Consider the following 14,436-nt stretch of genomic DNA (forward strand, 5'->3'; position numbering starts at 1 on the left):
ATGATTCCAGGTGTGGGGGTCCTGTAGAGGCAGGGGGAAAGGGGAGGAAGGGAAGGGATGAGGACTAGGTTTCTGGTCATGGACCTCAGGAGATCCCCCTCCCTAGAACTGGGGTAATAGGCACTGGGCAGGAATTGGGGAATGAGAAAAAGGACAGGGCAGAGTCACCTAGCCTCCATCCCACCTAGACAGACATCCCAGAAGGCTGGGTGCAGGGAGTGTAGATGGGGCATTGAATCCTGAGAGAATGGCAGGGCTGGGGAAAGCCAGCCCTGCCTCTGCTTGCCTCCTTTATGACTCCATGAAGGTCCCAGGCCCTTCCCTGGGCCCAAGGAACTTCCCACCAGAACTACAGCTCGGGAGTTAGGCGCAGTGGGTTAAGTCCAGGTGACACAAAGTCCCAGGACCAGTGTAAGGATCCTGGTTCAAGCCCCCAGCTCCCCACCTGCAGGGGAGTTGCTTCACAAGTGGTGAAGCAGGTCTGCAGCTGCCTATCTTTCTCTCCCCCTCTCTGTCTTCCCCTCCTCTCTCCATTTCTCTCTGTCCTATCCAATAATGATGACATCAATAAGAACAACAATAAAAAACAAGGGCAAAAAAAGGGAATAAATTAATAAATATAAGGGGAAAAAAGAACTACAGCCCATGAATTTGGAGGGTGTGGGGGCTTCTCAGTCCCTATTGCAGGAAGCATATTTGGTGGCCGAGGACCTGTGCCACTGATTGTCTTGCTCTCCAGGCCAGAGGGCTCTTCAGCTCTGGGAGGTGCTGAGAAGGATTAGAAGCTTCTATACCTCCCTGTGTTGGCTAGCCTTGTAGGTGAAGACTCAGGCTTCACTCCTGCAGGTTCACTGCCCCTTCCCCATGGGCTATGAGTGTGTCCTCAGCCTCACTGAGGAAAAGAGGGCAGAGAAAAGGGGTCTGGCAGGTCACAAACAGCTAAGTTCTGTTGGTTTCCTGGTGCTGATAGCTTGATTGGGTGCAGGGGACAGGCTCACTGTGCTGTGTTGGACAGTTGTGTGGGTCTGCATTTATCAGAAAATGAAACAGGTAAATAAGGAGAGTTAAAAAGAAAGTACCTTTAGTGTACTATGGTCTAAAAAGTATGTGAAATTGAGGAAGGGAGATAGCATAGTAGTTCAGCAAAATACACTCATGATTGAGGCTCTGAGGTCCCAGGTTCAGTCCCCTCCACCACCTTAAGTCAGAACTCTGGAAAAATAAATAGGCATCAGGTGGTGGTGCACCAGGTTAAGCACATATATTACCATATGCAGGATGCTGGTTCAACCCTCTGGTCCCTACCTGCAAAGGGGAAGCTTCATGAGTGATGAAGTAGCACTGCAGGTGTTTCTCTTTCTCTTCTCTACCTCCCTCTCCCCTCTCAATTTCTTTCTGGTCTAGTGAGTAAAAGAAAAGAATAAAAGGGAAATATGGCTACCAGGAGCAATGGATTTGTTGTGTAGACACTGAGTTCCACCTCTAGCCATGGTAGTAACAACAACAACAACAATAATAATAATAATAACAAAATGAAAGTGGGCTCAGCCCAGGATCTCACTCCAGACTGCTATGCCCACCTGGTAGGCACCTCCTTGGGCTCTGAGATGGCTGTGGTGCTGGGAAGACTCCACTAGAGGCCCCACTAAATGCAGCCCACACTTCTGCCCCCACTGGGTGGGTGCACCCAGACTCTGGGCATAGACTCATAGTCTAACCAGCTTTGCTCTCTCTCCCTGCAGGGAAGTCAGGACACCACGGCTCCACCTGAAGAGATGGCCCAGCCCTACCCCCCTGCCCAGTACCCACCTCCACCACAGAATGGCATCCCTGCCGAGTACGTCCCCCCTCCACCACACCCCCCACAGGAGTACTCAGGCCAGACGCCGGTGCCCCCGGAGCATGGCCTGACCCTATACACACCAGCACAGACCCATCCCGAGCAGCCCGGACCCGAGCCCAGCACACAGCCCATCGCAGGGACCCAGACTGTGCCGGTAAGGGGTCTTAGGACCTGGGGCTGCAGGGGTGTGTGCTGTGAGGGGACTTCTGCCCAGAGAGGTCCCCACAGAGGCTTCACCCCCAGAAGAGCTGCAAACCTGGAGCTCCTCAGCACCCTGGGCCCTGAACATTCCAGGGAGCAGCTTCTAGCACAGTGGGATGGAGCTGCAACCCACCCACCTGCCCAGCTACTCTGAGCTCCTGTCAGCTAACTCACCTGGTCAGGGAGTCTGTCCTCAGCTGCCTGTGACCTACTTGTGGACCTGTGGGGCAAGGGGGGGGGCCTAGGAAGGAGGACTGGGCTGGCCTGAAATATCCCAGGGGCCACACTGGGGTGGGGCCTGGCTGGGCCTTTCTGCTATCTTAGGTTGCAGGCGCCCCCAGCATTTCTAATCACTTGTAATCTACCTGCTTGGCCACACTCCAGTCAGATAGCTTCAATTATGTGGTTGTAATGCAGCTCCTGAGCAGAAAGCGCTGAGCCCTGCACTTCTCCAAGGGTTCCCGAGAGAGAGGGAGCATGTCATGGTACAGGCGCTTCCCAGGATGCCCTGAGCTGGTGCCTGGGGTAGGCAGCTGCCACACAAGGTGCTGGCACCCCACCCTGCCCTTCTCTACCTTTTCCTGCATGTTCCATGGGTCTCCCTCTTTGCTTCTCTAGTGTTGGGCTCTTCCTGCCACCCCTGGTCCTGTGCTCATGTGAACCACCATGAGCTGGATGGCAGGTGGATGGCATCCCCTGATGGTGCTCCCTCACATGCTCCCTTCCTCTGGCCCAGCTACCAGGGTGCTGTGTAGACAGTTATCACTGGCCCTTTCTGGCTCTTCCTTTCACCATAATCCCTGGGGAAAGAGCCCATCAGAACCTCCTCCCAGACCCAAGTGGGCAGCCAGCAGAGGGGTCACAGTTGCCAGTACCTCCCTTTCTGTGGACTGTGAAGACAGATGCACCTGCTCACACCTCCACTGCTGCTCCCTCAACAAATGATGGTCTTAGGTGCCCCAGAGATCCCTTGGAAGCAAGTGCAGGAGGCAGAAGAGGACATGCAGTGGGGCACCCTTGGTGCCCTGGGCCACCAGGACATAGTCATCCCTCCTCCAGCAGTGCATCAGCACTGGGGTGCAAAGAAGAGGACTCCCTGGAACATTGAAGAGGGCCTGCAGGAGCCAGGAAGAATCCCCACCACCTGGGCCAGCACTGCCCTGGAAAAGTTGCCCAGGCCACAGGGCCCCTGGCCAGATAACCAGGAAGCCTCAGCCTTTCTGCCTCTGGCTTGGGCCTCATCTTGGTCCTCCAGGGGTCAGGGTTATGGTCTATGAATCTCTCTCTTCAAAGGACCTCAGGGCTAGGGACACTTGGGTAGATGGCACCTGCTTCACAGGAAGACAGAGGACATCCAGAGCTGCTGCAGAGGCCTCCTTGCTCACCACCAGGCTAGCCAGAGTGTCTCTGAGCCCTTTCCCTTGCAGGCCAAGCTCTGGGTTCTCTCCTACTCAGCCATGGTGACCAGTGTTAGCAGAGCTGCCCGCAGGAGCTGTGTGGCCTCTGCACTCTGGTTAACAGGCTTTGGCAACTTGAGAGGAGCAGCTTTGGAAAGGAGCCCTCAAGCTCTCCCCACATCCCCAAGGTGACACTCAGACCTGCTACCTGCTACTGGCTCCAGTGTGAGCAGTGGCTTTAAGTACTGCTCAGACCATTACATCATCCCAGAAATGCATGTGCCTCCAGGCTTTGAAGAGCTTGAGAAAAGATGGCCCAAGGCCACATGCAGACAACTCCTTCCCCAGGCCCTCTGGCTCCACTATGGGCTCATTGCACATACCCCACAACCTTGTTCCTTCCACCTGCCCTATGATGTTTTGGACGAGCTCAGAGACACACTGTGGACTCAGTTCTGCTATTGGGGACAGAACAGGAGTGCCTAGCCCAGGTCCTTCCAGCTCATGGCTCTCAGAAGGTTTCATTCTCTGCCCCTAGCTGTGCTGACTGCTGCCCTCTCGTGGTCAGAATCATCACTGTATGCCTTCCTCCAAGCTAGATTCCCAAACCCAGTTTTCTTCATCACTCACTGGGACCCAGGAGCACCAGGGATACAGAGTACCTCCCTGTCAAGCCGTGGATCCCACTAGTCAAATTTTGGGGGTCACTCCTGTTTGTGAACCCCCAAAAACATCTGGTGACTTGCCAGACTCTAAAAGAGTCCCAGGCCTTCCCATCCTGGGGGTGCTTGGGAGGTCTTTGTTGGATCACCTGCAACCTCAAACCAGGGCACAGGGTACCCCAAGAGCAGGGCAGGAGAGCTTGGGCTCACACACACTCCAAAGACCATACTTCCAAGGCAGAGGTCATCTGGGTCCCCAGTGAAAGAGGAGATGGTGACTATAAACCCACCATGGATTCTGGGGGTGCCACAGGGGAGGACAGAGTCACCCGAGGAACTCTAGACCACAATCTTTAGATCACAGTCATAGGACTGGCTCTCAGTAAAGGTGCTCTCAGTCTCTTTGCCTACTAGGAATGTTAGTGACAGCCTCTCAGGGCCCATGCTTCCAGAAAGACTAACCAGAAAGGCCATCAAGGGCACACTGGAGTCCTAAGACTCTCTGTGGCCTTGGGCAGGCAACAAGAGGCCTGGTAGCTACCTCCCCCACTCACCCTCTTAAGCACTGGAAGGTGTCATCACCAAGCCATGCCGAGACTTCCCTGGGATGCACACTCTGACATCTCTCCTTTCATGCTTAGGTCTCTGTGTACTCCAGCCTTTCTGCTCCTCAGGCCACAGGGTGACCAAGGCCACCAGCATTTGGAAATGGAAATTTATTTGTACAGAGTCCAGTAAAAGCCTCTGGGAACTTGTGTGTAAACATAGCACACAGTGTTAGAGCCAGCCCAGTGTTTGTTGTGGTATTCCAGTAGCTAAAGTAAGGAGACAAAGTGTCCACTGATAGATGGCTGCAGTAGAAAGTCATGGTAACTGCACAGTGGACTACTCTTCTGCAATAAAAAAGATGGAGTTTTGCCATTTGCAGCAAAGTGGAAGGAGCTCAAGGGGATCATGTGATATGGAAGAAATTGAGGAAAATGACAAGGATATAAAATTGATGGGCAGGCCAAACAAAATAGTCATCAGTAAGTGGGCATCAACAGTAGCACTCAGGCTACCTGAGAAAAAGGTGGGAGAGGAAAACAAAGTGGGAGTATTAAATACACACACACACACACACACACACACACACACACACACACGGCGGATAAATGAAAGGCTCAGAATGGGTGGCTTCAGCTGGGGTCCTGACTCAAGCTGAGTGTGCAGACCCAGTTCGTGAACTGGACAGTGGCCCCAAGAAAAGCCTGAAGGTCCCCATTGGACACAACTGATGTTGGCTCTCTGGTGACCTAGCCTTCCATTGCCATCAGATCCCCAGGCCCACCCTCATCAATGGGCACCCATGGCTGAGAACTGAGACTGGCACAGGTAGGTGCCAATGGGCTGGTCACCCAGGTCCTGATGTGTCCATCAGTGGCATAGGTGGCCAAAGGCCCTGCATCAAGACTGCAGTGAGCTGACCCCAGGGTATCAGCTGCCCACTCACCCAGCTGGTGCTGGTAAGGCTGCATGCCTTTGACACTGGACTGCCACAGGGATGGGTCCAGGCCACCCCCTGTAGGGCATGCATCTGTGCCCAAATAGATCTGCTCACCATGCCGACCTTCTTCCCAGGGCAGTGGCATGGATGTGGGTCCCTCCCGTTGCCATAGCTTTGCTTCTGAGCCCCTCTGTTCACCTGCATCTGGGCCCCTGGTGAGAACCACAAAGGACTGGACTTGGCCATCTGCACTAGGCAGTTTCAAGTGACCCCTCAGTCCAGCACCCCTTACATGAAAAGGTGGGCTCTGAGCCCCCATTCTCAGCAGGGTTCTAAAGTTGTGTGGCATTCCTCTGCACTGTCAGGGTTGGTCAAATACCTATTCTCAGAACCAGGTCAGAGCTGAGGGGCTACTGAGGCTGTGTGGACAGGTGGATCTGGGAGGAACTGGGGGCATCAGGGATCCAATGGGCCTGGTCCTGGAGATGGGGGCTCCCTGTTGAGACACTGGGTTTTCCTCCCTGATAGGGGAGCCAAAGGGGTTCGGGGGAGGGCCTGCCTGGCCTTTAGACCCCACCTCCTCCAGGGTTGACTCAGCTGGTCCTCTCCCCCCAGCAGACGGATGAGGCAGCCCAGACAGATAACCAGCCGTTGCACACCTCAGACCCCACAGAGAAGCAGCAGCCCAAGAGGCTCCACATCTCGAACATCCCCTTCCGATTCAGGGACCCCGACCTGCGGCAAATGTTTGGGGTGAGTGTGCAGCTCCCACTCCCTCCTCCCTGCAAAACCCAGCCCCACAGTTTTCACTGCCAAGCACACCCATATCCTTCTCCTCTCCCTCACAAAGTTCACACCTTGAGTCCTGGCTCCTGACCTGCGCCCACAGGGTGGGGTGGGACCAAAGGCTCCTATCATTTGGTTCTGCTGTGGCTTCTTGCCCCAGGGGGTTCCTTCCCCTACCCTAGGCTCAGGCCTGGCTGTACCAGTGAACTGATTACTCTGCTGCCCCTCCCCCATCAGAATGCAGGGCTACTGTACCCTCAAAGGGCACCTGCAAGGGCTTTCCTTGCTGGCCCCCCAGCAGTTGGTACCCAGGCCCTGCCTCTCCTGGGAGCTAGGGTCAAGATGGGGGCACCAGGCAGTGTGAGAGCACATATCTTTGCTGGGGTCCCAGATGGCCCTATAGGGTGCCAGCTTTGAGGATGCAGGGAACTGTGAGACCCTGCAGGCCAGCCCTCAGACCCGAGTCTTCCCTTCCTCCTGCTAGCCCCCAAAACTCTACCCCTCACTCTGCCTGACCCCTGACCCCAGCCTTCCTCTGACCTGGCCCCTCACCCAGACGGAATCTGGGTGGGCAGGAGGTGTCCTGGCCCTCCCATGGACTCCCCAGCCTCACCTCCCCCCGATAGCCTTTTGGGGATCTAGGTCCCACTGGATTGACCAGAGGTTTAGACCACTGTTGCTGGTGGGGTTTACAGCCATCAGAAGGTTCAGCCCGTCTTGGGCAGCAGCAACCCCTCTCTGAGCCTGTGACCCACCCCAGGTGAAGCCCACCCCCATCACCTCACAGGGCCCCCTGCCAGCAGACCCCAATGGGTTTCACACCTGGGCGCCGGCTGCCTCACTCTTCACCTGGTATGCACACCCTATGCTCGGCAGCACCTGCTAGGAGCTGCAGTTGTGTCCTTGGCTCCACACCTCCTACCACCCACCTGACACTTCCCTGACAGTTCAGGGGGAAACAAAACTGTTAGCTCCACATGTTGGACACCTCACACAGGCTCTGCATCACCACTGGGCTGGTCCACATGTCTGTTTTCTCATGGGCCAGCATGATGGCTGGTCTAGGCCAGTGATGGGCAGGCAGAGCACAGGACTTGACTGCCCAGTGCATCCCTCTGGGGACAGTCACTGCTTTCATGCCCCACGCTGGGGAGCCAGAGATGACCCAAACTGCTCCTGTGGCTACAGACAGACTATGACCCACATAGTCAACGACTGCCACCTCTCCAGATTCAAAGGAGGTCTCAAAACTTTACATCAGGCTCAACCTGACGCTGTTGACTGGCTACGGAAGAAGGGCAAACGCTAGAAGAAGAACTGGATAGGTCCCCTCACATGTCTGGACCTACTTCAGCCCCTTCCTCCTGGTATCTCTCCTTCCCATCTCAGACTCAAGACCCACCTTCCCCAAGAGTGCTGCCTCAGCAGTCTCACCCCTGCTACCCCGCCTTGGGTTCTGTGTCATACTCCAGGGCCCCACTTTGGGGAGGGGCCCAGCCAGAGCTCCTATGCCGTTTAGTGTGAATGAGGGTCCCAGCTCCTTAGTGGGCTAGTGTCCCCTTGCTGGCCAGAAGCCCACAGGGAGAACAGGCCACTGACTCTGTGGGCATGTAGGGCCAGCAGGGAACCCTCTTCTGTCTGCTGACATTCCCTGTCTTGTCTCCCCATCTCTTCTCTGTCTCTGCAGCAATTTGGAAAAATTTTAGACGTGGAGATCATTTTTAACGAGCGGGGCTCCAAGGTGGGTGCTGCCCAGAGGCTGCCAGCATTACAGCGCTGACTATAGGTCCAGCCAGGCTAACATGTGACATGTGCGTTTCCTTCCTGGAGAGCTCAGAGCCCAAGGACCCTTGAGTGACACGGGTGCTTGTATCCCCTGCCCTGCCCTGCCCCCTCCCCACCCCCGATGTCTCTCAGTGCTGCTGCTGCTGACACCTCCTTCTCTCTTAAGCTCCTAGGACCCCTCTGCACCCAAGCCCAGCCTGTGGGCCAGTGTCACCACCCCAGTCAACTCTTGGGGCAGGGGTAGCCCTGAGTCTTGGGGGAGAAACTGGCAGGTGGGCATTCTGGGAGGGTGCTCAGCATACACTAGCCCTGCTTCCCACTTTGGGAATAAGAGATACCTGGGTTGGGTGCAGGTGAGTAGACCTGCCCCCTCCCACTCCGGGTCAAAAAGCCCCATCTTGGTTCCCAAATGGGGTCAGGGTGACACCCCAACCCCTGGCCAAGTAAGTATCTGTCATAGCTTTGGCCTGTCTCTGAGAGTGCTGCCCTGGGCCCACACCCCTGAGCATATTGCTGGGCTCCCTGACTCTCTCCTTCGTCTCACCTGATTCAAGATCTGTCTCTCTCTCCCCACTTCCCCGGTCCCCCCTCCAACCCTGCCCTCCCCCCCAACCCCCCTTTTTTTCATCCTATGTCTTTCCGTCTGTCTTTCTTCAATCACAGGGTTTTGGGTTTGTAACTTTTGAAACTAGCTCAGATGCTGACCGAGCCCGGGAGAAGCTGAATGGGACGATCGTAGAGGGACGGAAAATTGAGGTGCTCAGATAAGTGTGTCATTGTCCCTCAGCACCCCTACCCAGTGTCCCTGCAGAGAGGCATGCACCATTACTGCCACCCCAGGGGGGCTGAGTCAGGCTCCCTCTAGGCTCCCTCTTCTTCCTGGAAAGCCCCCCCCCCAACACAGGGAGGATCCTCAGAATACATGTGTGTGAGGCTTGGGAGCTCTGAGGGCCAGACTGAGCCCCAGTTGTGAATACTCATTAGCCTCTTACCTTTCCCACCCCCCTACACAGACCCCTTCTCAGGGGGCCAAGCCCTCTCCATCACACACCCTGCTTCCCCCAGAGCTTTGGTAGCGACACATTCTTGAGCCAGACCTCAAGAGACACCATCCCAGAGGAGCAGCTGAGAGGACTGGAAAACCGCGACATCCCAAGCCTCTCCCTGCACTAGGATCCAGGAATTGAGTTCCCAGGACCAGCAAGGCAAGCTGGTCAGAAGTCAAGGGTCAGCAGCTAATAGAGCACCCATGAAAGCAAAAGTGGAAGGAATTGAGGGAAGGCTCCAGAAGCCAAGACCCAGGGGCACCTGACTTTGACCCAGCTGCTTCCTGTCTCCTGGGCTGAGGCTGCAGTGCAGAGCCCCTGGACCTCAGGTCTCCTTTTTTCTCCTCCACCCCAGCCTGGCTCAAATGTCTAGAAAGTGCCCTGTTCCCTCTCTGCAGCCTCATCCCCTGCTGGGCAGGACTGTTTGCCTCCACAGATGGTCTTCACAGACTCTGGGGGATTATGTCCAGAAACTTGGCTGTGGGCCCAAGAGCACTTGGTAGAGAGTCTACCAGCCAGCCTGGGTGGCCAGGGAGAGGCTGGTGCTTGGTGTGTGGGGACAGCCTGTGAAGATTAAGAGCTTCACATCATGAAGAATTGGAGGGAACACCTTGGCCAAAGACCCCAGGCTTCTGACCAGGCTGTTGTGGTGGCCCAAGGGTGTGGGCCAGGCTACTGGTGGCGGTTCTCATAGGCCCCACCCTGGTACCCAGACCTCGCTCCTGACCCTCAGCCATGGAGAAGCAAGGCAGAGCTGGAGAGCAATAGCCAGAAAGAAGGTGGGGGCTCCCCTCATCCTCTCCCTCCCTCTCTCTGGGCAGGTCAATAATGCCACGGCCCGAGTTATGACCAACAAGAAGACTTCAAACCCCTACACCAATGGTAAGGGGCCCAGGGCCCAAGGAGCAGGTTTCAGAGGCTGCCAGCTAGAGAGGCTGTGGGGCCCCACCTTCCTGGATGCTAAGTTTCTATTCCCCCAGCTGGGGAAATGGGGGTGGGGGGAAACTCAGGAGAAGATCTGAGAGCTGTCCACTCACACCTACACAGTTGATGAGAGCATTGGATGTTCCCAAGTTGTGTGGCCTCCAGAGACCTGTGGCACCTCACTGATCTGTTAACCATGAGAAAAGGGCCTGGGCTGGAGGGAGTATGACAGTTGGGGATGAAAGGACAGCCTCCTGGTCCTAGGTGAGCACTCCTGGAGAAGCCCTGCGTGTGCGTACCTGCTGTCTGCTGGTGGCTGTATTGGCAGAGGAAGCTGTGCATTCTGAGTGCTGGCTGCACAGAGTGTGAAGGGGCCCCTTGATTTGTGTATGTAGAGATGTTGGGGGGGGGCGTTCGGGGGTAGATAGCATAATAGTTGTGCAAAGAGGCCTGAGGCTCTGAAGTCCCAGGTTCAATCCCCAGCACTATCATAAACCAAAGCTGAGCAGTGCTCTGGTAAAAAAAAAAAAAAAATGCTGGGGCCTTTTTCAGTCCTTTTCTCTTGCTCTGGAGCTATGGCCCTGCTCATTGGATGAGTTTCCCTGTGGGAGAAATTTGTTCCTTATTCCCTGGAAGGAACTAGGTGGAGGGAACACCCCCTCGGGCTGGCTGGCTCTCTCTCTCTCTCTTTCTCGCCTATGGGTCAGCCATAGGTGGAATCAGGTACCTGGGGCAGGAGGTAGATGGATCTTCCTGTGAACCCTCCCCCCAAGCCCTCCCCTTTCTCTCCTCCCAGAGAACCTGAGGTGTGCAGAGGCCCTGTGGCCCATGTAGACTTGATAATGGGGGACTACATCCAACTCTCAGATGCTCAGATTCCTCCCAAGCACCCTGGTGGTGCATCTGGGATGAGGGCCAGCACAGGAAGGAAAGCAGGGGTGTCTGTTGTTTGGGGCCAGTGGCATCTACACAAGTCTTTGCTGGGCTGGGTAGGAGTGACAAGCATAGCCTTGGGCCAGTCCTGAGTGTCTATGGGGAGGTAGCAGAGCCAAAACATGGCTGGGAGTGGACTTTACTTGGCTTGTAGGCCCTGAGTCTTGCCCTGGTCATTGGTCTGACCTGGGGAAAGAAATTTCTACTATAGAAAACAAACCAGCTGGACAGCTGGGACCAGCAGTTGCTAATGACAGGAGAAAGGAAAAGGCCAGCCACCCTGGTGGGCCCCCAGGCTGCCTCTATCAGTGGGCTCAGAGCACCAGGAAGTCACAGTAACAAGTGGTGGCATAGGGGGAGGTGTCCAGACCACCAGAGGACAGAATTCAGCCTCTACGAGGGACCCAGCAGAGTGACTGGATGGAAACTGGGGGATCATGGCCTCTGGGGCTGTGGAACTCTGCCATCATGGAGTTGTACAGTCTAGTTTATTATTCTTGGGCTGGAGGTTTTCCCACATGATAAAAAAAGCTTTTCTGTCTTCACCTGGAATTAGTGGGTTGCAGAATCTCCTCAGAAGTGTTTAGATACTACATGTGCACTCATTACAGGGTGATGGGCTAGGAGCTGGTGATACCCCCCACCCATAGGAGGCTTGAGACCCCAGACAGAGTATTCTAGCTACCCACCCAGCAGTGGGAGTATTAGAGCCTAGGTTTGGGGCTCACAGGTGTGTCTGCCTGATGGCTTGCCTGTGGGGAGGGAGAGACTGGAGTACAGCTGACAGCTGGGGGGCAGTAAATGGCCCAGATGTGGGTCTGACACTAGTGGCCAGTTGCCAAGTCCTGGTAGACCCAGCTGTGTAGCAAGGGTGTGACATCAGCCTCTTTGAGTGCAGCACAGTGCAGTACATGGTCAGGAGCTAGGTAGACCTGATCATCCTCATCACCCAGACTGAATAAACCCTTCCCTCCCCCTCCTGGTCCTCAGACATCCTCCCACTGCTGGGGACAGATGGCAGTGGAACAAACATAGCAGGAGCAGCCTTCTCGGGACAGACCTGGGAGGAGGCTGCCTGCAGAGACTTAGCACCCCATGGGTCTCCCAGGAAGGCAGCTGGGCTCTGTCTAGTACAAAAGTAGCAGGAAACCTAAGCCCTCACCCTCAATGTGCGCCTGCAGGCACTTATGTAACTGGTTCCCCTCTCCAGTCTCACTCTCTTCTGCAGAGACTGCAGACTGTGTCTGCATTGGGGGAGTGGGTGGTAGGAATTGGCCCAGGATAGACTGGGGGCTGCATTATCTGAGAAAGCACCCAGGGGCTGAGTTCCAGCTTTTGCTTGCTTGCCACACTGTAGAGGAAGGGGTCCCACCAGTTCTTTGCATTATCACCACGCAGCACATCCTGGCATCTCCCGGGCTCCCAGGCACAGAGTTCAGTGGGCAGAGAAGGGGGGAGGTGGTAACTGGCCTTCTTTGTGTCTGTCTTAGGCTGGAAGCTAAACCCTGTGGTAGGCGCAGTCTATGGGCCTGAATTCTATGCAGGTAGATACTGGACAGCTGAAGGCGTGGCCACGTGGATGTGGGGCTGGGTGGGGGGGCGTGGTCTTGTGTGGGGGTCAATGTGTGCGCTGCCTCGTGGGCGAGGGCATGGGTATCGTGGGGAAGGGCAGGGTGGGTGTAGCCAGGGATCCTGTCTGGGCTCACCATCCCGGGGTCTTGCTTCTCACTGTCCCCTTTTGTCCCACCTCTCCTGCAGTGACGGGTTTCCCTTACCCTACCACGGGCACAGCCGTTGCCTACAGGGGCACACACCTACGCGGCCGGGGCCGGGCAGTGTACAACACGTTTCGGGCTGCGCCGCCCCCACCTCCCATTCCAGCTTATGGAACGTGAGTACCTGGGGCAATGGTGGGTGGGGGTGAGTGTCGCAGGGTGGGAGACTAGAGAAAGACCCAGGAGTTGTGGGGAGGGAGATCTGGGGCAGCTGGAACGACTAGGCAGAAGCACAAGAACCTCCTGCCTGTACCCTCACCCTGTCAAGGGGACATTGTCAAGGGGATTTTGCCAAGGGTCACTGGCACCCAGGGGATGCTCAGAGGCTGGAACCCTGTCTGAATTGTTCAGTGTGGGGTGGGTCACTGACCCCTGCCCTCAGTGAGGGTACTTTTTTTTTCTTTTTCTTTTTTTATTGGATAGAGATGGAGAAAAATTGAGAGGGGAGGAGGAGATGGGGGGAGAGAGAGAGAGAAAGAGAGAGGGAGAGGGAGAGGGAGAGAGAGAGACGTGTTATACAACTTCACCACTCATGAAACCTTCTCCCTGAGGGTAGAGATCAGGGGCTTGAACCCAGGTCCTTGAGCTCTACCCTGTGTGCTACCACCTGAACCCCCAGTGAAGGCCTTATCTAAGCCAAACTGGCCCATTTCCCCTGGGGGCCCATGCCCTCCCTCCCAAGAGGTGGGATAGGGGATAGGGAGCAGGCCCTGGGCTTGGGGGAGAAAGGAGCTGCCCAGCAAGGGTGTTACTCTATTGTTATACCAAAACAGGGCACTGGAGCAAACGCTTGTTAAAATGCCAGTCCCATGGGCAGGGCTGGCACCCTGCCCCCTCCCTCCGCAGACACCGGAGCCGGCCTACCCCACTTCTCCAGCGTTCCCACCACTTTCTTGTCCGTTTGCTTCCAGGGTCGTGTATCAGGATGGCTTTTATGGTGCTGAGATTTATGTAAGTGCTGCACAGGGGGTAAAGGGGCTACAAGGGTATGTTTCAGTGCAGGGTTCATGCTTCCCCCACCCCTCACTCCTGCCACTCCACTCCCATATCTGGGGTCCAGAGCAGCCAATGAACCCCACCTGCACAACTGCTGGGCTCTGGGGACCTGGGCACAGCCCAGTCTGGGTTATCCATAAGCTATGGTCAGATGGTGAGTCCCTGGGGAGGGGGGCACCACGTCTTCTCCATTTAAAAGATCTCTAACTGCACTCGGGTCGCTGAGCAAGCCCCCTGTGGGACCCCATGCCCAGCACCTTGACTCTGAGAGAGACTAGGGCTCCAGGGCAGACCCCATGTGGGACCCCATGGCCAGCACCTGCCTCTTCTTGAACTGGAAGCCCCACTGGCTTCCTGCCCACATGTGTACTGGGCAGTAGCTTACATGCCAGGGCTAGTACTCAGAGCTCCCCGTGGGCTCCTCGTGCTCATCCACATCAGAGTCAGGGCTTCTTGGCCTGGGGGCAGGTCTTTGGGCACCTACTGTATGCTGAAGCCAGATGGAGAAGTGAGAGAATGAGTGAATGGATGGGCATCCTCCCCAGGCTGAGTACTCATTGAGTCAAGGTAGAGACTGGCCTTGCCACAGACAGCCTCTCTGC

General features: G+C 55.9%; 1 protein-coding gene across 17 annotated transcripts in view; it reads left to right on the forward strand.

Annotated features, from left to right (window-relative positions):
- Positions 1 to 14,436, forward strand: part of RBFOX3 (RNA binding fox-1 homolog 3) — a 375,241-nt gene that overhangs the window by 355,171 nt on the left and 5,634 nt on the right. For 6 of the 17 annotated variants that reach the window (XM_060171870.1, XM_060171872.1, XM_060171873.1 and 3 more), the window contains 8 exons: positions 1,743 to 1,997; positions 6,205 to 6,342; positions 8,063 to 8,116; positions 8,824 to 8,916; positions 10,028 to 10,088; positions 12,554 to 12,607; positions 12,822 to 12,954; positions 13,612 to 13,789. In XM_060171870.1, the coding sequence (XP_060027853.1) occupies positions 1,776 to 1,997; positions 6,205 to 6,342; positions 8,063 to 8,116; positions 8,824 to 8,916; positions 10,028 to 10,088; positions 12,554 to 12,607; positions 12,822 to 12,954; positions 13,612 to 13,789 (933 nt within the window). In that variant the 5' untranslated portion in view covers positions 1,743 to 1,775. The remainder of the gene's footprint in view (positions 1 to 1,742; positions 1,998 to 6,204; positions 6,343 to 8,062; positions 8,117 to 8,823; positions 8,917 to 10,027; positions 10,089 to 12,553; positions 12,608 to 12,821; positions 12,955 to 13,611; positions 13,790 to 14,436) is intronic. The other 11 variants (XM_060171864.1, XM_060171865.1, XM_060171874.1 and 8 more) reach the window with 11 other exon arrangements.

This window comes from Erinaceus europaeus, chromosome 14 (genome assembly GCF_950295315.1).
Source record: "Erinaceus europaeus chromosome 14, mEriEur2.1, whole genome shotgun sequence".
Classification (NCBI taxonomy): domain Eukaryota; kingdom Metazoa; phylum Chordata; class Mammalia; order Eulipotyphla; family Erinaceidae; genus Erinaceus; species Erinaceus europaeus.